This window comes from Saccopteryx leptura, chromosome 2, assembly GCF_036850995.1.
Source record: "Saccopteryx leptura isolate mSacLep1 chromosome 2, mSacLep1_pri_phased_curated, whole genome shotgun sequence".
Taxonomy (NCBI): Eukaryota; Metazoa; Chordata; class Mammalia; order Chiroptera; family Emballonuridae; genus Saccopteryx; species Saccopteryx leptura.
Window position 1 is genome coordinate 215684453 of NC_089504.1, and position 22005 is coordinate 215706457.

Here is a 22005-nt window from a genome sequence, read left to right on the forward strand (position 1 = left end):
CCCCGCCCCGCCCGGGCCCCGCCTTCGTGTGAGGTCACCGCTGCCCACGCCAGTGGGGCGGCCCGAAGAGGGGTCCAGCGCCCCCGCTCGGAAAGTGACCGCAGCTGTCCCCAGGGTCCCGAGACTGCCTGGTGTGCGCGGGGCACTGGAACCCCGACAGCCCGGGACCAGCACCCTACTAGTGTGTATCTGGACCTTTGCGAACAGTGGCCAGCCGTTTTTAAGTTTCTAAACGTGTTCGACAACGTAACGAAGGCGTCCATTTATTGAGGGTTCATGTCGTAATTGTCCAGCTGCTGTTAAACCCAACCTAGCGGAGCTTTTCAAGGCGTTCCAAAAAGCTTGACCTTAGCATAGCCACACCTGAGAGGCCGGCCGCACGGACACAGCCCTTCGCAAAAGAAAGGTGCAGAAGTTGTCATTCTCGGCCAGGCCTATTTTAACTTTCTCAAGAAGTTCATTGCAGGAGCCACAAGTAATCATCTCGCAATGGTGGTCTTCCAGTTTTAACTGAGGGTCCAGTGAGAGAGGGCTGCTGGTTAAGATGCCCAATGGAATTAAGAACACCAACCAGCATTTATTTATTTGTAAATGTTTGCTGGACCCTTGGATAATTCTTGCACACTAGGCAGCATGTGTAGGTGGGGACCTAGGGTAAGACAGTGGCCTCTAGGTAGACTTGGATGGTCAGAGGATCAGTCAAGGTGAGTGATGGAGACGCTCTGAGCCAGGTGTTCCCCCAACCCCTGCCCAGTAAGTACCCAGTGTGGTCAGCAGCACAGACTTTGCCCCTGCCCTTGGGGAGCCTGGTAGCTGGTAGGCGAGTCCCAACATTACCAAACTCAAGGGGTTTGCCACTTGGGGAGCTCTATTAATAAACAAGACATGGAGCGTCGGCCTGGCGTGCAGAAGTCCCGGGTTCGATTCCCGGCCAGGGCACACAGGAGAAGCGCCCATCTGCTTCTCCACCCCTCCCCCTCTCCTTCCTCTCTGTCTCTCTCTTCCCCTCCCGCAGCCAAGGCTCCATTGGAGCAAAGATGGCCCGGGCGCTGGGGATGGCTCTGTGGCTGGCTCTGTGGCCTCTGCTTCAGGCGCTAGAGTGGCTCTGGTCGCAGCATAGCGAGGCCCAGGATGGGCAGAGCATTGCCCCCTGGTGGGCAGAGCGTCGCTCCCTGGTGGGCGTGCAGGGTGGATCCCGGTCGGGCGCATGCGGGAGTCTGTCTGACTGTCTCTTCCTGTTTCCAGCTTCAGAAAAAACAAACAAACAAAAAAAAAACAACAAGACATGGCCTGACCAGGTGGTGGCACAGTGGATAGAGCGTTGGACTGGGATGCGGAAGGACCCAGGTTCGAGACCCCGAGGTCGCCAGCTTGAGCACGGGCTCATCTGGCTTGAGCAAAGAGTTCACCAGCTTAGACCCAAGGTCGCTGGCTCCAGCAGGGGGGGTTACTCGATCTGCTGAAGGCCCGTGGTCAAGGCACATGTGAGAAAGCAATCAATGAACAACTAAGAAGTCGCAACGCGCAACGAGAAACTGATGATTGATGCATCTCATCTCTCTCCGTTCCTGTCTGTCTGTCCCTGTCTATCTCTGCCTCTGTAAAAAAAAAAAAAAAAACAAAAACAAGACATGGTTGTTATAAGGTAGTTTTATTTACTTGCTGCAAGTAAGAGACAAGGGGTTCATATCCAAAACTCTGCTTCGTCAAAGGGAGGCTAACCTATTGCTTATATACACTATTTGGTCAATTATATGTTGATTTCTTCTTTGCCATTGGCTACTAATATCCAGTTGAGTTCCTGTCCCCTCATCCTGTTTACTACTACATCTGCAGAATACTGTGCTAGATTTTAACATTATCAAGAAATAACATTTAGAACTGCTCGGACCTTGAGGCCCTTGCTACCATCTAACACTTATGAACCAATTCAAGGACTGCAAGGAAAGGTGTCCATCCCAGGGAACCATGACCCAGGGCCTGCGTGTCAGAAAAGCTCAGACAGCCACCAGGAGGGTCACGGCCAGAACGGGGGTTTACATTTTGAGCTGAATGGTGACACAGATGTTTGCTTATGAAAATTTAGCAAGCTGGTCATCTATGATTTGTGCATTTGTCTTTATATGTGTTATGTTCTAATAAAAAAAAAGTTTACTCAAAAATATTACACTCTAGGGCAGGGGAAGTGGGAGGTACTGGTCAAAGACGGCAGGGTTCCAGTTCTAGAAGGTGAATGAGTCCCAGGGCTCTGCTGACCAGCAGTGTGCCTGTGATTAGTGATTCTGCAATGTGCGCTTAAAACTTGCTGCGAGGGCAAGTCTTATGTGAAGTATTCTCATCCTAAATAATAATAAAGAAAGAAGCTGAGAGAAAAAAATTATATTTTTTCCAGAAAAAAACAACAATATTTCATTTTGTGAAGTATTTGGAAATAGTGCAAGAATGGGATTGGCAAGGGGAGGAAGGGGGGCCCAGGAAATAGTGAACACAAACACAGCCCACTGTCATTTAACTGTGAAATATAAGGACACAGGAGGAACAAGCACAATGTCCAGGTAAATGAACATGAATAAGAAACCACGTGTCACCTCTGGGGTGACCAGTGTGCTGATGTGTTTGAGCATTACTTTCTTGCTTTTCTTCTAGTTTTATCAAGCCTGTGTATATTCTTTTTTTAAAAAAAAAAAAATCTTTTAATTTTTCCATTGATTTGATATAGAGGGAGAAAGATGGAGGTGGGGGAGAGAGAGAGAGAAGCATCAACTCTGTTCCACTCAGTTGTGCACTCATTGATTGCTTCTCATATGTGCCCTGACTGGGGATCAAACCCATGGTCTCTGGTGCATCAGGTTGACACATTATCCACTGGGCCACCATACCAGGTCCTGCCTTTGTATACATGATTTCACTGTGAAAAGCTAAATGGCAAATGCAATGTCACCGAGTGTTGCGAACCAACACAACTCATAATTTTGCAGGTCTTGGGTGGGAAAAGTAGAGGATAGGAAGGACCCATTGCTAAGCTGATAGCTTGCAAGAGTAAGTCTCCACCCCCAAAACCTTTTATTTATATGTCAGAGAGCAAAGAAAGTCATTAGCAAATCAAAGAGAGCTCAGATACAAAGTCACATTTCAGAGGAAAACCAAGAATTCTCCCCAGAGCCCAAAAAACCCTCCACCATACATAATATCTTAACTTCACAAAACAAAGGGTAAAAAGAAAACTGCCTCCAGTCTCTTCAAGGGACATGGGGGATGGGAGGAGTAGAAACCATCAGCATCACAGCTAACATGGAGCTGTGGGGCAGGGCATGTAAATTGCCTTTACCAACTTAAACATCTGAGGTTGTGGGGAAGAACTTAGCCTTTAGCAACTTAAGCAAGCAAGTGAGGTGGGGGATGGGCAGCAAGAACCCTGTCAGCTTACTGCCAGTCCCCCACACCTCTGTCCCCCACAGATCTGAACTGCAAGGACCTTGTCAGCTTGCAGTCTCCCACAACTGAGCAAGGAAAGGCCACCATAGCCACTGTTGGATGGAAGCTCCCAAAGGAGATGACTAGTTGGGCTGCAGTCTGGCCCGTTTCCAGAGATGACAGCACTGGATTCCTGCTGCTATATAAGAAAGCACCCCAAAACTCAGCTACCTAAAACAGCAGCAAACAGTTATTATCGCATAGTTTCTAAGGGCTGTGAATTTGGGAGTACTTCTCCTGGGTGGTTGTGATTCAGGATATCCCATGAGGCTGCAATCAAGACTCTAGCTGGGCTGCATCATCTGAAGGCTTAACTGGAGCTGGAGGTGGTTCTGAGATGGTGCCCTCACTTGGTTCTTGGCAGGAGGCCTCAGCCCCTCCCTATGTGGCCTTGCTGCAGGACTGCTTAAGCATCTTCACATCATGGCAGCTGGCTTCCCCATGCTGCACTTGAACACATGAGAGAACAAAGCAGTGCTCATTCATTCATTCACTGGCCCACTCATTCACTCAAGCACAGGGTTATTGAGACTGGGCTTGGGACAGGCGGGCTGGACACTCCACCCAAACCCAGCCCAGGAAGCTCACAGCCTGCGCATGATGGGCTGGCAGCTGTCAGCATGAAGTGGATTTGCCTTTCTGAAGTCACACTTGTACAGTTATTCAGAAATTAATCAGAATGGCAGAACAATTTACAAAAGAAAAATCCTCTAGAGCCCCCTACTCTAACACAACTCCCCACTGTTCATTGTTTTCTTGCAGTATTTCTCTTTATGTGTATATAAATATACACACACTCATGTTTATATGTATACTCACAAATACACACACATGTATAGATACACACATACATGTATACATATTCTCTTTTTATATATATTCTCCCTTCTCTCTACTGCAAGGTGGAGCAAAGTAGGTTTACAGTTGTTCATATGAAAAATAATACAATAATTAATAAATAATAATACAAACATAAACTTTTGCATAGTCAAAATTATAAACCTACCCTATATAGACTCTCGAAATACACACATACACACACACACACACACACACTTTTTCTCTATAAATAAGTAGATAGGCTATATACACCTGTCTCCCTATACAGTATATGTATGTATGTGTGTATATATATATATATATATATAAAAATATCTAGACACACACATTTTCTTTATACATACATAGGTAAATAGACTAGCTACACCTCTCTACATGTATGTATGTATGTAATACCCACACACACATACTCTATGTATGTATACATAGATATTATATGTTTAAATAAATATAATGTAATATATATGTTTACCCACCAGGCTTGTGCTTGTCATTCTTATTGTCTGAATAATACCCCAGTCTGTGGCTATAACATTATTTCTTAAAATGTTCCTTGAATTCTGGACAATTACTGCATTTTCCAAGTCTTATTTACTTATTCTGGAAGTATCATATTTGCCAGTGGCCCCTGTGCCTGGCTCTGGTGGCCTTGACTCTAGCACTGTCAACAACACATACCCGGCCCTGGCGACAGGATTAGGGAGGTGGATAGTGAACAAATACTTCCAAGGTGAAAACTGGTCACAAAAGGAACTGTGCCCTGAAGGTATGGAGAGGGGGGTAAGGCCAGAAGGCCAAAGCCTAACTGAGAGTGGGGAGCAGCTGCTGTCATCACAGGGAAGGGGTTCCTCTGTGGGATTATCTATCAGAGGCAGAGGGAGCTGCAGTAGGGCACACAAAGTGCATTGTGGGGACCAGTCGGTTATCCACCAGCTTGGAGTCAGGTGGGCTGCTGCAGGTAGAATGGAGTGGCCTGTCCCTGGAAGCTCCGTGAGACCCCTGCCTGCAGCAGCTGCCACCGACCTTCCAGAGCGGGCTATCAGAGTCCTGGGAGAATTAATGGAGGTGTGGCCTCTCAGAGCTGTCCTCAGATCACCAAGTGGACAGTCAGGTGGGTGCCGAGCGCTCTAGTTACAGGAGCGGCACGCAAGGCATGCACTCAGTCCGGTCAGGTAACACACCGAGAGCCAGGCCTGCCTCGCTACCTTGAGTCTGAGTTTGAAATACTGTCTTTTTCTGAGCCCACTGAGCACATCCATATATATCAGGTTCTACACCTGATTCTTAGTAATGACCCCATATCAGCCAGTCCCTCTCAGTCCCCAAACAGAACCAGGCACTGTGGGGTAGGGGCCCAGCATAAAATGAAATTTAGACCCCTTGTTCATAAATTGTTAATAACTTCAAAACAGTGGCAGCTGAACCTCCAACCTGTCAAGCAGGACATCACATTTTGATGTCTGTCTCCTAAAGAGAAGCCCAAATTTGAGGAAGTGACACTGGGCCACCAATGAGAACACTGAGTTCCCAGGGGACAGCCTCCAGGGACCTGTCTTAGAAGGATTCCGATGAAGGTGCAGTGTCCAGTTCCCCAGGACCCACCAAGTGAGACTGGGTTGTGCCAGGGCTGCACTGGGCTGAGGGGAGGGCCAGGCCCAGGTGTGTGCACAGTGGTAGAGGATTTCACAGTGAGGTTGCCCTGGGGGAGTGTGGACACTGATGGGCAGGATGCCCTTGGCATCTGGGTTCACCCTGGTCAGTTCCTGAACATGTACTCCATTGCCATGGTCCCCACCATGCTACCCCCCACTGGCTTCTGCAAATTTCATCCAGCCCTGACTCAACCTGGGAGGAGGAGGGACAGGGCTCCGAGTGCTGGGACCTCAGGTAGGCAGGGTCCTGCAGTTGGGGAGGGCTCCCTGCTCCATTTCCTCCTCCCCTTCTCTGGGTGAGCAAGCCTGTGCCTGCTGTGGGTGTTCCCTCCAAATCGTCTTTTCTGGTCCTTACCTTCTCTGTGTCCTTCTGTGTCCAGGACCCAACCTCTAAGCTGGGACACTCCAAGTGCATTCACAGCTCCTTCATTCCCTCCTGGCGTTGCTGTCTTTCCCATTGCTGCCTGCCTGGCCTGGCCCAGCCTGAAACAGTTGCTCACTCACTCATACACACCTGCTCAACCAAGCAGTATGGGACACTTACCCAAAGCTGATGGGACTCAGGTCCCTTCAAGGGCTAAATAGACCCTAATGAGCTATCTCTAGGTGTGCCTGCACTTCCCCACCTCACCCTGCAGGTGATGTTTAAGGAGCCCATGTGCAGGCAAAGTAGCCCAGAGGGTCTCCAGAGAGGCTGAGTGAGCCAGCTGGACCCTATGACTCCTGAGCTGGGTCCCCTATTCCTAACTGTCACTCCCTGCCTGGGCCTCCCAGTGGGAACAAAAGCCACGTCCCAAGACAGCGAACAAGTCCTAGCTGTGCTGCCCACTCACAAGGAGACCAGTGGCTGCTCCCCTTCCTCCCAGATCTCTGACCCCCATTTGGACATTCTGCCATGGGTTCCTGCAGGTAAGGAAGCTATGCCAGCCTTTCCAGCCCATTCCACCAATGACCCAGCTGCTGTGCCTAGCCCTGGGGACATGGCCAAGAACTAGACACAGTCCCAGGGTCGCTAGCTGCAGTACTGAAGGAGACATATACAACCAGAAAAGAAATTGACCAGTCCAGAGGCTGGCTTCTGACTGTGGTGGTAGCCAAGAGGGAAATAAGACTCCCTACTGTGGCCTCTGTGCCACAATCACATGACCTCCTGTCTGTCCCATAGACACTGGCTCCTCCCCCAGCATGCTCCTGCCCTCTGTCTCCTGTCCTGCCTCTGTGTCAGAGCAGCTACCCTGTCCGAGGCCACATTCCTCTTGTATGTGATCCATTCCTCCACTGGAATATTCCTCCAGGACGCCATGCCCAGAAAAGTGCTCAGCACATAAAAGATCCACAAGGAGGAAGTTTTCTTGAATAAATGACTGACTGAATGGATGAATGAGGTGGCACTGTGGCTGAGCTCTCAACACTGAGAAAACAGACTGCAAAGCACCAAGGGAAGGAAATCTGAGGAGCAGGAGCAGCCCTGCAAAGGCCCTGGGATGGGATGAGCTTGGCCCTTGTGGATCAGAGTGGGGCAGGAGCACAGTTGGGGCAGAGGCAGAGGTGGGGGGCAGGATAAAGTGTGAGGACCTGGATTTCTCGAACCCAGGGCCAAGGGCAGCACAGGAGCACTCCCGGCAGAGGCAGAGGGGGGCGCACTGTTCACTTCTCCATGTGATTTCTGCTTGCAGACATTTCTCCTCCCGTTTTGGCAAGTCCCCACCCACCCGGGCCAGCTCAGCCTACACTTCAGGCACCAGAAACACAAGGCTTTAAACCCCCAAAATAAACACACTCTCCCACTGGAGAACATGTTAAAACCACACAGAAGTGACTTTAGTTTTAGCACATATGATGACTTTGTGTTTACAAAGATGGTTTGTATTTACAAGCGATGCGGACAGCACTTGGAATGTCTCAGTCCCTCCTGGCCCCAACCTGGATGGCTCCAAGGGTGCAGAAGCACGTCCCCTCTGTACCTCTCAGGGCAGAGTCATTGTATGAACAAGTGGGCACTCACAGGTCTACTGATGCAGGGATAGGGGGTCCACTCTCATTCAGCCCCTCACCATGCGTGAGGCATAGGCCCTCCTGGATCAGGAGGGGAAGGTGGGCGCCTCGGCCAGCGGACGGGACATGCTCTGGATGGCCCACTGCAAGATGCCATCAAAGGAGTGCTGCAGGACAGAGCAGAACAAGGGCACTGGGACCTGGGCAGAACCTCCAGAGACAGGTGTGCCCACCCCACCCATACCTGGCCACCTGGCTAGGGGAATGGCTAGAGGTGCTGACTTCCTGTGAAAAGAAGATGAGGCCCCTAAAAACCACATTTTCTTCCCAGCAAACCTAGCAAACCAGGCAGAGGCCTGGGCCGAGAGCGGGAGTGAGAGACTCAGAAACAGCAGAGCTTCTGGGGTCCCTGCCCTACCCCGGGGAAAGTCAGGCCTCCAAATCAGGCTTTGGTGGTCATGTTGCTGGGGCTCTGCAGCCTCCGATCACCCATATTCAAGCACCAGGACCCCCAAGCAGGCTAGAAGGAGCAGCTAGCCTACATAGAGTGGTCAGTGCCTCATGCTGGAGCACTTTGGCCCAGGGTCTCTTAGGAGAGCTGGGTCTCTTAGCCCCCTCCTGTGACTCGGGTACTGGCTGCATTGGGGGTGGGGGAAGTAGTAAAGGACAGGTGGAGGACAGGTGCAGGCCTGGCCAAATGAAGCATTACCTCGCTCAGGAGAGACTCCAGGTCATCTCTGTGCAGAACGGGCTCGTGACCAGTAGAATCATCCCCCACCTGGAACCCAGGAAAGGCAGTCACTCCAACTTCCACACCCCTGCTGGGGACATCCCCATGGAAACAGGACTCCTTGCAAAGGCTTCAGGAGCTGGGGGTGGGTGGCAGGTGCCAGGGCAGTGGGGGTGCTGCAGTGCTTCTTTGGGGGGGTTCTGAGAACTGAATTCCAACACCCAGTTCCTTCCAGGGGCAGTGGGCATAGGCAGGGTATGAGTGAGCTTGGGACTGCTTGCCCAGGGCCCTACACCTGCAGAAGCTGGCAACCCTGAGCCCCCAGGCCTGTCTGCCTCTACATGCTGCGTGTGGCCCTCTGGGGAATGGAGGTGACTTAGAGAACTCTGTCGCTGATGGAAAACTGAAGCCCAGAGAGGAAAGTGCCTATTCCAGTGCCAGCCATTCAACCATCCAACAAGCATGACCAGGGCCAACCATGCCCCTTGGCAAGGGGCCAGAGCAGGGAATGAAGCTCCTGGTTAAGAGGGAAGAAGTCCACACTAAGTAGAACCAAGTGAAATTTCTGGGTTTATAGCTCAAAACAGCCAAATGTCAGCACTTAAAACGGGGCAGGTGTGATAAACACAGGCCCTGCCAGATGCCACCAGCCCTGAGTGCTTGAAGGAGGAGCATAGCCCCAAGGTGTGCAGGAGCTGTCAGGAAAGAGTCTGGGCCACAGTCATGTGACTGTGCCTGGGGGAGAGGGGCAAAGGGAGCTGCAACTTTTTACTCCAAAATGGCATCACACTTTACATTACGTTGAAAAAGTTCTTTTCTGTTAAGAGAAAAGAACCCAGGTCGCAACAAAGGAAGCTTATTCTGGAGGGAGGCACCCCTCCTGGGAGACCAACCCCTCAAGACTGCCTGGAGGAGGAGGTCTTGAGCTGGTTTGGTCACACTTTGCGGATGGATGGGAACTATGAGAGAGGCTTCCAGCAGGAACAGGGCCCAGGCAGCTGTAAGCCCTGCCATGTGGCCTCATGAGGCCCCTCCTGGGCAGAGCCTTGATGCCGTGCCTGTTGGTACCATCTCCCATGAAGTGTGTTGGATAGCATGGCTAAGGCTAGAAAACAGGATGAGCTTGGGTGGAGGCAGGACTTGTCACCACCCCTGGGGCACCAAAGATTTCTCCAGGCCAGGGATGTGGTCAGGAAGGTCTCTGCATAGGGTACCAGGGAAGAAGCACCACCCTCTGGAGGCTCCACCAGGGACCCCCGAACCCCCCCCCCCCCAGGTTCTGAAGGACCCCGGGTGACTGCTGTTCAGCTGCCGGGGCCTTGGCTGCATTTTCTCCTGGACAAATGAGGATGGAGAGTTACTTCTTCCCAGGGACTCCTGGCTGGCAGGATGGGGCCAGAAAGGGTCCCAACCCAGGACTTGCTGGAGGATTAAGGTGTGTACAGAAATGGGTTTCTACAGAAAGTAACCTCACAGGGCGATCTGATCATAAATTCCTAACTGGGCAGGTCATGCTGCGTAGTCACAAGCAAATAACTGCTTCTGTAAAAGACTTTTCTTTGCCTTAAACCAGCCCTATCCATTGCTTCTGTGCACCAAAACTGACACACCTTTGAAACGCCCCTGTCGCCCTCAAGAGAGCACTTAATCTTAACTATCCTGTAATCTCTGCCTTGCTTTCTCCCTCCTCCCGGTAATCTTCCTTACATCCCTCTTTAACTTCAAACGCAGAAAATAAACTGAAAATGTATTCCTCAGTCTGTTGAGATCTTGCCTCCCGGGTATCCTCTGTTCGACTTATATCCATTTTTATAAAAATTCTCTATAAATTTGAACTTTCTTTGTGGCTAGGGGTAGATTACACGAGTAGGTCACCGTCGGTCATCGCGAGTTTGTGCTCACCCCACTGTGGTGCCTCCTTTCCGCTCGCCGTTCACCCCAATTCACCCGGCACTCCCAGACGGGGAGAGGCGCTGAGGATTAGAGGAGCTCAGGGCACAAACGTGCATCCAACCTGTGACTTCGACTCACCAATACTTAGGTGGGTTTTCTTTTAAAATGGATTTAAATGGTTCAAATCCGCGAAACTGATGCCCCGAGACTCCTCTCGAGCTGCGCTCCCCTCACATCTCAACCCCGCGGACTTCCCCTCTGCCCACTGCGGGCACTAACCTTGGCGGACCCGGGAGCCTGGCGGGCTGGATTCTGGGCGGACGCCCCCTCCCCGGGGGTCGGGGCGGGGTCTCCGGAGCAGGATCTGCAGCGCAAGACAACCCTTCGCAGAGCAGAGGGCAGGTTGGGAGTTGCCTGGGCTTGGCTGAAGATTGTGGGGTGTAGGGATGGTCTCTCGCGGCGCTGCAGAGGTCGTCCCCCGCCCCCTGGCCACCGCACTCACCCGGGCCGAGCGCCGAAGGGAAAGTGGCAGCGCCAGTGGAAGGCAGCGGCGCAGTGCGCGCACCGCAGCGCGTCTGTGCCGTCCCCGCACACTCCGCATCGCGCACCGGATGCCGGGCCCTGCGGGGCAGATGGCACCGTGACCTGAGGCCTGGATGGGAGTACTACAGACCCTGCGCCCTCTGCCCTACTCCAGGGACCCTGCGGTGCTGGACGGGGGACGCGGGGTGGAGGGTGGGGGGGGAGAGGGGTGGTTTGGGGATCCCAGTGCCGGGGGGCAGGGACCCTTTGCATCGTTGAGCTGAAGCCCGGAGAAACCAGGTGCCCTCCCTTGCTCCTCTTGGTGGGTCTGGACCCCCTTCAAAGATGATCAAGTGATCCCTGGAATGGCATGAGGAACTGGGGTACCTGGGGACTCCCCAAAATGCCATTCCATCCCTTTTTATATTATCCTGCCTCTTTTAAGGGTGGGGTGGGGATTTCAGGAACAATTAGAGAATGTCTCACCACTGCAGGAATCCCTCCAGAAATCCTCTCCCCCAGCCCCTCCAGAGGCCCCCACCTTGTTCTGGGTGCTCTCCCACAGTACCCAGCCCCTGTGCCTCCTTCCAGCTTCTTCCCACCTGTCCTCCCCATGGCCAGTCTGGCTGCTCCTGGCAGAGACCGCCTCTGAGCCCTGACCCCTCACCTCCATTAGACTCCTGTCCTCTTTCCCCCTGTGTGTCTCTCCTGTTTCAGGCTGCCCTGCAGATCCTGAGTTCCCTGAAAGCAGGCGCCCAGACCCCAGCCCCCTCACCTGCTGCACCTCAGGGCCCACACATAACATGGGGTGTAGGGCTGACGGGTCCAGTACAGGCAGGGATGCTGCCGAAGGTGGGGTCAGCAGGTGCTTGTAGGTGACAGCCGTGTCCATCCCAGCCTGGGGATCCCTGAGCAGTCCCTTCACCTCCTCTCCTGAGGACCTCAGTCCCAGGATGACCTGGAGCCAGAGGCCCAGTGCTCAGAGGGTCTGCAGGGGACTTGCCAGCACCACCCAGGGAGTTAGTGACTGCTGGGAACTGGGGGCTGATGTTGTGGAAGGAACCACACACTGGGTTGAAAGGCCTGGGTGCAGTCCCAGCTCTGTGGTCCTCAGCCCCCTACCCTTTCCCCATCTAAAAATGGGGTGTCCTGGGGCCTCCGGGACTGTCAGAGTAAACACTCCATCTACATCCAGGCATGTATCGTATCCTTCATGTCTTTGTTGCAACAGACACTAAAACATTTTTGGGTGGACATTATTAGTGGTCAAAGTGTTGGACTGAAAGAGCCCCCCATGTCTGGGCACTGAGAAACAGGGCCACTGTAAGGGCAGCTACCCGGTAGCTGGCACCCCCTCAGGCCCCATTGTAGAAAATCAAATGGATGTGGCTAGGCCAGGGCGGGGGGCATGGTTCAATTATAGGGCAGGCCTGACCCACAGGAGTGACCAGCAGGCAGCACTCCAGGTGCGCAGAGGGCCTTTGCTTACCGGTGTCTCTGCAGGCAGCTCCTCAGACCTGGGCAGGTCACGCTGAGCTCTTCCCTGGAGGCAGCTGGAGCACCTCCAGGTCCCACTGCTCTTGTTGTTATCGACCAGAGGCATGCAGGACAAGACAGAAGGTTTGCTAGATTCCCAAACCCAAAGGGAATCTAGCCTGAGAGCTCCTTCAAGTCACCCTTTCCTTTCATAGATGGGAAAACTAAGGCCCAGGCAGGAAGTGGGCAGAGCTACAAGGAAGGGCCTGCTTAGCCAGTCAGCAGAAGAGCCAAGGATGCTCAATATTTACCACTGGGGGGGTGGCCCTCACCAACATGGTCAGTATCCCGCAGCATGCTTCTCTGATGAGCCCCAAGAGTGCCCAACACGCACACACACAGCTGTCATGGCTGGCTGTCATGGGCCTGAACTGCAAGTGGGGCCTCCCTAGCCTGGGATGTTTGTACCCCTGGCCCCACCACACTCCACGAGTGAGATGGTGCCCTGTAGAAGGGAGCCAGGCAAGGGCACGAAGGAAGAGAATGGAAGAATGACAGTGTCGGTGAAGAGCTGAACAAATGACCTGTCCAAACCACCTCGTTTTAATGCAGAAGCATCTAAAGCTTAGAAAGATGTGACCTGGTCAAGGTCACACAGTGAGCAGGGGCAGAGCCAGGGCTACAACTCTGCCCAGGCCCTCCCTGCATACACCATGACCTGTGAGCATAGGTGGTAGAGGGCAGGGCTCTCCAGTTGGGCCGGGGAGGGGGGACACCAAGAGGTAGACCAGCCCTTAAGGTGCAGCTCTGTGCCCTCTGGGCTCCATGACCCTGACTTTGCTGTGGGGGTAAGGGGTCAGGTGCTCATGGGAGTTTGCCTGGGAGTGAGATGAGGCAGGCCGGCCACTTTTTGCCTCCAGCCTCCATTCTGCTTCACTACCCTGAGGGCCCTGCTGACCAGGCTGGGGACAGTATGGCCACTCAGGGAAGAGGAGTGGGAGTCGCCCAGGCCCCAGCCCCACTGCCTAGTGACCTGAACCAAGGCTCCCTCTAAGGTGGGCCTCCCTTCCCACCTGTGGAGCAAGGAGACTTCTAGGCTGCCTCCCACTCAGGGTCAGTGGGTGCAGATGGCTATGAAGCCAGGTGGGGGTAGGATGGGTGCTGCGGAGGTGACCAACATCCACGCTCACCTGGGGATTTCCTGGAGTGGTGGGGACAAGCAGGCCAGATGGAAGGCTCGGGGGCAGCCATCACAGCAGATGAGCTCCCCACCATCCCTGCACACTGCACACTCGTCCTCATTCTTCTGACGCAGAAAGACACCACATGCCCTGGGGGATGGGGGTGGAGCCCAGCCTCCCAAAGAACCCCCAGACCAGCTCCACTGCAGGGCCCCCAGGGCTACCCAGGTCCCCTGGCCTGCTCCACTGCTGGCAGATGCCTGCTTCCCAGCCGACCCAAGATCCTTTCCATTTCTGAGACTCTAGTCCCTGCCCACCTCCCAGATTTATCTCTCTTGGGAAGAACAGACCTTTAGAAATCCAGGTTTCTCACGGGCACCTGTGCTCCAGGCAGTCCCTGGACTGCATGCCCACACTCATGCTGCCCCTTCCTCACAGGGCAAAGAGGGGTAAATCCAGTGGTGTTCCTGTTGGCCCCGGGCACTCACTGTCACCTCCACCTGGGGCCTCCAGTCTATTCTGCTCTTGCCTGCATAGTGCTCACCATGCCCTTCCTGATGCCACCTTCCCTAGAAACCTCCTGAACTGCCAGGCTGGGCAGCCCTGCACAGCAATGAGCACACTCATTTTAACAATCCTCCTGACCCCGCCATCCGGGAGCTGGCACGGGTCCCGCTAGCTCCCGGATGCCCAGGCCCAGATAGTGCCTGGTGTGGAGGAATTGGAGTCTGTTTCTGCCTCATTAAAAAACAGTGCTGGGAGCCCAAGGATGTGTTTGGCACTCAGGTTACCATCCACGGGCCAACTGTGAGACAAGAAACAGCTGGCACCTGGACCAAACGCCTTGGTTTTAAAAGCCTGGGAGGACTCACTTTCTCAGACTTATTTGAATGTTTACAATTTTGTGTTATCAGAAAAAAAGATACTGTTGACAAAAAGAGGTCCACCATGTGAACAGGAGCTTAGGCCTTGTCCTGCAGTCATGGGAGTCAATGCCCTGGACAAGTGGCGGCAAGCCCTCAGGGTTGTGGAGATGAGGGGCACCCTCCGCCCATGTCTGGGAGTTACCTGCTGGAGCTGGGGCTCACTGGAGAGGGTAGGAGATGCTGGGACCTTGCCCTGCTGGCCTACCCTTGGGTCCCCTCCAGCCTGCTGGGAAGAAGATGGGGTCAACAACAAGGGAGGCAGCCCAGCAGGGAGCTCCCAGCCATAGGCAGCGTTCCTGGCCCAGAGGCAATGCTGCTGCCACTGTGTGTCCTGGGAATGGGTGCCGAGGGGCCTCCCCAGGGACAGTCGGGCAGGGCTTACAGGGGCAGCAACCTGGGTCCCCTTTGCTCGGACCAGGGTCTTCAGGCCACTGCTGCTGCGGGCTTTGTTCTTCCCCCCGCAGGGGTCTTCAAACTTGCTGGGCGTGTATACCCCCCCAACCTTGATGCACTTCTGGGTGCCACCTGGGAGGAGATATTGACTGACCTGGCTGCCTGCCCAGCTGGCCCTGCTCAGCCACGCTGCAAGCCCAGGCCAACGGCCAGCAGATGGCAGAGAGACCCTAAGCCATACAGCTGGATGCTCTTCCCTCCACCTGCCCCAGTCAGGGCTGAGGCCAGGGTCCTAGGCATGGGAGGGTTCTCAGATTCATGTCTACCTGGAATGTTAGTATGGGGTTTTATTTAAGTATGGTTGTTGCAGATATAATTAATTTAAATGGGCTCACACTGGATCCCTCCCCTACAGGGAGCCCTTAGTGCCCCACCTGCCCCTCCAATCCAGCAGAACTAGAGGAATGCTGTGGCCTCATCCATGGTCATGTCTGTTCTGGGGCCATGAGAGAGCTAAGGGGGGTGTGGCTACCAGAGAGCCCAGGGGCCAGCGCCATCTAACCTGACTCAAACACCTGCTGGATAAGGATCCCCTCCACAGCCCCGCAGCCTCCTGGGACATCCCCAGATGACACAGCCATGGCTCTCTGGACTGAAGCAGACATAGTCTGAATTCCTGGGGAAGGGAATGGGGGTCTTCCATCAGGAAGATAGTTCCTGGGTACCCTCCTTCTCCATTCTGGCACTGCGGAGCAAGAGGCACCTGGGCACCAGAATCCTTCTTTTTTTTGCTCAGGGCAGGCCTCAGAGGGGGCCCAGCCCCTCCACACACAGACAGGCAGCCTATGTGTCAGAGCAGAGACCAGCTGTGTGTGTGTAGGCACACGTGCACGCACCAACTGAACACAGAAGGTAGGAATGAACAGGGACTCCTGAGATACTACCCTGGGCTGTGCTAGGAAGTAGGCAGATAACCCAGGACCTGCCCCTAGGTCAGTACCAGGTGACCGCAGGGGGTCTCTGAGGTCCTGTGTTCTGGGGTAGGAAAGGGACAGGAAAAGGCATCCAGATAAGGCACCAGGGAGGATTCTCTGGAGGAAGCAGAGTTCAGATGGCCTTAAAAGACGGGCACAGGAGGGTTGATCCAAGTCATGCCCTCTTTCCCGATTGTGGCTTTGGGTGAGATGCCAGCATGGTCCCAGGTCCCAGGACAGGCCCTCAGAGGACAGACCCCCCCACCTCCCTGAATCCCCTTGACCCTGACCCCTTTGACCCTGGCCCAGGAGCAGGTGTCCTGGGGCCTGCTCACCATTCCCCAGTGGGAGGCGCTGTGGCTCTGTGGTGTTCTCCTGCTTCTTGGGCGCCTTGGCCTTCGCCTGAGAGCCTGTAGGGGGAGCCGGTCCTGCTCTCCACTCCAGGGCCAGTTGGCCAGCAGAATGGAAAGCACAGGGTGGGAAGTGGTCTTCCAACTCCCGTGGGTCCCCTTGATTTACAGGGCTCTGGTGTCCACATCAGTGAAAAGGAAGTGGCACCCACCTGCCTATTTCACGGGCACTGGGACAACCTCCAGTGTGTCCACTAAGCACCCAAAGGGGACCTCTGCTGCCCCCCGCCAAGCTGGCTCCTGCTGATCATGTGGGACAAATGTTCTCAGAAACAGTTGGGGAGGAGGTGTGGTGGTTGGGGATGGGTGTAGGGCTCCTAGGGGGACCTTTAGCCAGACCTGCTCCTCAAAATATGTACCTGGGCTGGAGGTACCCCTCGGAGACGGGGCTACGGGTGGGGCAGTCCGAGGTTCCTCCAGGGCCTTCCTCTTGGTTGGGGGTCTGGGCAGCGGCCCTGTGGTCTTGGGGCCAGCAGGGGGCTTCCTCCCCTTCCGGGGCTGGCTGAGATCCACATCTACAGGGCAGGCACAGAAATAAGACCAGGCCTCAAGCCCAGAACTGACCCCCAGGCAAGTTGGGCAATGCCTCCAGCCCCTGCCTCTTAGAACTTAAGGTTGTCCTTAGTGATACCCAAGTCTCCCTAACCCAACCTCCCCACTCTTCCTTGTTACAGTCCGCTGGGGCTCAGCAACATGACCCAGGAACCTCAATCTCCAGAGAGGGAGGCTGATCCACTGGAACGCCAGCCTCTAGCCTCAGCCCAGAGCTCTCACCCTTGGGGAAGCTGTCTAGGATGGGCTGCAGCCGGGCATATCTCTCTAGGTTGTAATCCTTGAAGAGAACCCTCCAGAAGTCCAGGATGACAGCCGCATCCTGGGTCAGGAGCCAGGAGAGGAGTGCATGAAAAGCCTGCGGGCAGCCCTCCTTCTCCTTCAGACGCAGTGTCTCCTGAAGCAAGAGCAGAGAGTGGGGGGCCCTGCCTGTGCTTCCCCAGTACCCTGCTTCCTCTTGCTTCCACAGTGGGACTAGAGGGTGGATGCCAACCCAGAGGAGGCTGCTGGAGACCTGGGCATCATGTCCATTCCTTGACTTGGAGAAGGCTTGAGGATGGCATGGGGGTGCTGGGATAAGGGGGGCTCACTTGGAGCTCATCATAGGGGAGCATGCATCTGGCTTGGACATAGGCGTGGGGAGGGCTGGAAGAGGGCTTTAGGGATCTGCGTTGGGTGCACATCTGGAACTTGTCCTGGAAACTCTCCCATAAACTGGTGGCTGGGGCTTGGAGAGGGCTAGGGCATTGGGGGCATGGGCCAACCTCTAACTTGTCCTGGAGACCATCTATCTGGCTGTGGGCGGGGCGTTGAGTGAGGAATTAAAAACCAAGAGTAGGGAGGGGCGGGGGCAGTTTCACCTGGTAATACTCTTCCCTGCGCTAATCCTGGAGCCTGGGCGGGGCATGTGTGGGGTCGGGATTGGTGGCCCACCTGGAACTTGTCCTCTGGCACCACGTCGTGGTCGGCCAGCGCGTGCAGGAGCGGGAAGGCGCTGTCCACCGCCACGGCGATCTCGGTGCGGTGCAGCCTCAAGAAGCGGCGCAGCGGCGCGTCCCCGCCGGCGCGGACCTCGCCTGCCATTGCGGGGTCCGGGGGCGCGGGTCTGGGAGCCCCCACTCCCCGCCTGGGGTCCCGCGGCCACGGGGTGCCGCCGGGCTTATGGAATGTCTGTGCCGTGTCTGCTTCGCGCTCTCCCAGCCCCGCCAGACACTCTTGCCGGCACCTCTGCGGGGCTGAGTGCAGCCGATGCTGGGTCCCTATTATACCGGACTCCTCACCGAAAGAGCGAAGGCTGTGCTGCCTGGCCCAAAGCCAATCAGGGCCCGGGGGAGCGTCCCGAGGGGCAGGACTGGAAACTTCTGTAACTGAGTAAAACACAAGGCTGTCCACCTGCCAGCCCCCACCCTGCACCTGCCAGCAGTCTGTCGGTTTGTCTTTCCTTTGCAAAGGAAGCTTCTTGATCAGTGTTCCCAGTCCCCTCACTCATGAGGGCTCAGCCTCAGTAAAGCAAAGCCACTTCATGTCATATCTAATGTCAACTGCTGGGTCAGCCGACTCCCAAATTCCCACATGAAGGTACCCAGGGGTGCATGGAAACCTTGGCTTTAGGGGTGACCAGCAGGCATTGCCTCCCTTAGCTCAGTGGCCTTCTCCTTGGAGCATCATCATCCTCCACCATCACTTGGCATCCATATCACCCCTTCCCTAACTTGGCAGAGTGGTCATTGAGGGACTGTTAGCCATAAGACAGTAGGGGATCAAAATCTTCCAAGAAGATCAGTCCTCAGTTCACTTTTTTAAGAGCCATGAACCCCCTGCAGATACGCCTGTGTCACTGAACCGAGCCTGACCGCTGTGGGTGTCACCCAGCCACTTGCTTGGAGATTAGAAAAGAGGCTCTGGTAGAATTTTGGACTTTCCACCACATGGGGGTTTCCATGACAGCTCCTTACTACAGGTGACCCAGAGCTGTTGGGATGTGTGAAGATGGCTTGTGTGACCCACAGAAGGGCAAGGGACCAAGGGCTGAGTCACTGCCCTCGTGGAGGTGAGCCTCAGTTTCTCCGTGAGGCACAGGGTGCAGCGACCTACCTGCTGCTTGGTAGATCATTTCTAGGTCTATGTCTTCACCTGCAAGGGGGTGAGCACATTAGCTCCTCTGCTGGTGGTTCCCCTGTAAGTTAAACATAAAACCACCATATGACTCAGCAAGTCCACTGCCACATGTATGCCCCAAGGAACTGAAAACATGTTTTAAAAAAGAAAAACTTGTGCACTTACGTTCACAGTAGCCCTATCACAATAGCCAAAGGAGGGGAGAGACAACCCAAGTGTTCACTTACAGGAGAATGGATAAGTAAAATGTGGTCCAACCATGCAATAGAATATATTCAGCCATAAAAGTAATGACATTCTAATATATGCTATGACATGGATGAATCTCGAAAACATTATGCTAAGTGAAGTAAATCAGACATAGAAAGTAGCATATTGTATGATTCCATTTATGTATATGAAATGCCCAAACTAGGCAAATGCAGAGACAGAAAGCAGATTATTTGTGTCCAGGAAATGAAGGGGGCAGGGGGATAGTTGCTTAATGAATATGAGGTTTCAATGGGGTGATGAAAAAGTTTTGGAAATAGACAGTGGTGATGGTTGCACAACATTGTGATATACCAATTGCTACCAAATTCTAAACGTTCAAATGGTTAAAATGGCAGATTTATGTTATGTGTATTTTACCACAACAAAAATTAATTAACTTAAGAAATCAGTTGGGCCTATGTTTGTGGATCTATTTCTGGGTACTTTATTTTGTTCCATTAATCTGTATGTGTCCATCTATCCATCAGTTTTATAGAATCTTTGGGATTTTGTGCAAAGACAACCATGCCATCTGTCAGTAGGAATAGTTTCATTTCTTCTTTCCCAAACTATATGCCTGTTAGTCCCTTTTCTTGCCTTATTGCAGTGGTGAGAAGTTCAGCAGGTGTTGGGTACAAGTGGTGAGAGTGGACATTCTTGTCTTGTTCCTGATCTTAGGGAGAAAGCTGTAGGGTGTTTGTACATGCTCTTTATCCAGATTAGGAAGTCCCTTTCCATTCCTATATTTATGAGAGTTTTTATCATGAATGGGTGTTGCATTTTGTCAGATGCCTTTCTGTATCAACTGATATGATCACATGATTTTTCTTCTTTATTCTCTTAACATGGTCAATTGCATGGTTTGACTTTCAAATTTTTTTTTTTTTTTTTTCTGAAGCTGGAAACGGGGAGAGACAGTCAGACAGACTCCCGCATGCGCCCGACCGACCAGGATCCACCCAGCACACCCACCAGGGGCGACGCTCTGCCCACCAGGGGGCGATGCTCTGTCCCTCCGGGGCATCGCTCTGCCGTGACCAGAGCCACTCTAGCGCCTGGGGCAGAGGCCAAGGAGCCATCCCCAGTGCCCGGGCCATCTTTGCTCCAATGGAGCCTTGGCTGCGGGAGGGGAAGAGAGAGACAGAGAGGAAGGAGGGAAGGGGGGGTGGAGAAGCAAATGGGCGCTTCTCCTATGTGCCCTGGCCAGGAATTGAACCCTGGTCCCCCGCACACCAGGCCAACGCTCTACCGCTGAGCCAACCTGCCAGGGCCTGACTTTCAAATATTGAACCAGCCTTGCATCCCTGGAATAAACTCCACCTAATCTGGCTGAAGATGTCAGCTTGGAGGTAGACAGGTTGTTGATGTATTTAGAACCCTGAAGTTGAAAGAAGAGAGGAGGTGGGAAAAGGAAGCCTTTCTGTGGCTGCTCTGCCCCTGAGAAACACGCAGAGGCCAACCAGAAAATGTCCAGGAGGGCAAGACACTGAGCTGCATCTCACCGGCTATGTGTCCTGTGAGTACTGAGTGCTGACTCTCAGACTGAGTCAACTGGAGGTCATTGGTGAGGTCACTGAAGGGTGGACTGGGCAGAGTGGGGAACGGCAGTGAAGACAGGAAGTGCATACCCCTGAAAAAGGGTGCTCTGAAATGGGGAGCAGCATTAGGGGAATCCCAACACTTGTGTACTCCTGGGAGGGACCCAACCCAAAGGGGAACTTACCTGATGGAGGAGAGGGAGGCCTGTGAGCCATGACCTTGGGTGGCCCCAGGCTGGCCCCCAACCACTATTTTTTTTAAATAGATGTTATTGTTTATTCTTTTTAAAATGATTATTTCTTAGAGCAGCTAAACTGAACAGAAAGTACAGAGAGCTCCCATGCATCCTCCTCCCCCACATATGCACAGCCCCCCCCCACTATCAACATCCCCACCAGAGCAGTGCATCTGTTACAACAGATGAGCTTACACTGACATCATTATTGCCCAGAGTCTGTAGTTTACATAAGGGTTCATTCCCTGTGTTTTATATTCTAAGCGTTTGGATGATGTATACTGACATGTGTCCACTACAGTATCAGACAAAGTAGTTTCACTGCCCTAAAAATCTCCTGCATCCTGCCTATTTATCCTGCCCTCCCCTCAACCCTTGGCAACTGTGATTCCTTTTTCTGTCTATAGTTTTGCCTTTCCAAGTGTGCTATATTGTATGAATCATAATGTTTGTAGCCTTTTTTAGATTGGCTTTGTTCACACAGTAATTTTTATTTAAGGATCCTCCATGTCTTTTTATGGCTTCATAGCTCATTTTTTCTATCACTGAATAATATTCCATTGTCTGGGTTGACCATGGTTTATTTAACCATCCACCTTTTAGAAGGACAACATCTGGTTGCTTTATCTTTTTTTTTTTTTTTTTTTTTTTTTTTTTTGTGATGGAGACAGAGAGAGAGACAGAGAGAGGGACAGATAGGGACAGACAGACATCAATTCTTTGGTGCAGCACCTTAGTTGTTCATTGATTGCTTTCTCATATGTGCCTTGACTGGGAGTTACAGCAGACTGAGTGACCCCTTGCTCAAGCCAGTGACCTTGGGTTCAAGCTGGCGAGCTGTGC

At 53.2% G+C, this 22005-nt stretch overlaps 1 protein-coding gene across 1 annotated transcript; it reads right to left on the reverse strand.

The window, feature by feature from the left end:
- Window positions 1-8047: 8047 nt before the first annotated feature.
- AIRE (autoimmune regulator) lies at window positions 8048-18101 on the reverse strand. The gene is made up of 14 exons (XM_066363655.1): window positions 17952-18101; window positions 17241-17415; window positions 16826-16981; window positions 16392-16466; window positions 15645-15758; window positions 15072-15214; window positions 14832-14912; window positions 13773-13888; window positions 12596-12680; window positions 11882-12064; window positions 11087-11205; window positions 10864-10966; window positions 8671-8739; window positions 8048-8128 (listed from the first exon to the last, which is right to left on the reverse strand). The coding sequence occupies exons 1-14, from the start codon at window positions 18099-18101 to the stop codon at window positions 8048-8050; spliced, it is 1650 nt and encodes a 549-aa protein (XP_066219752.1).
- Between the last annotated feature and the right edge of the window lie 3904 nt (window positions 18102-22005).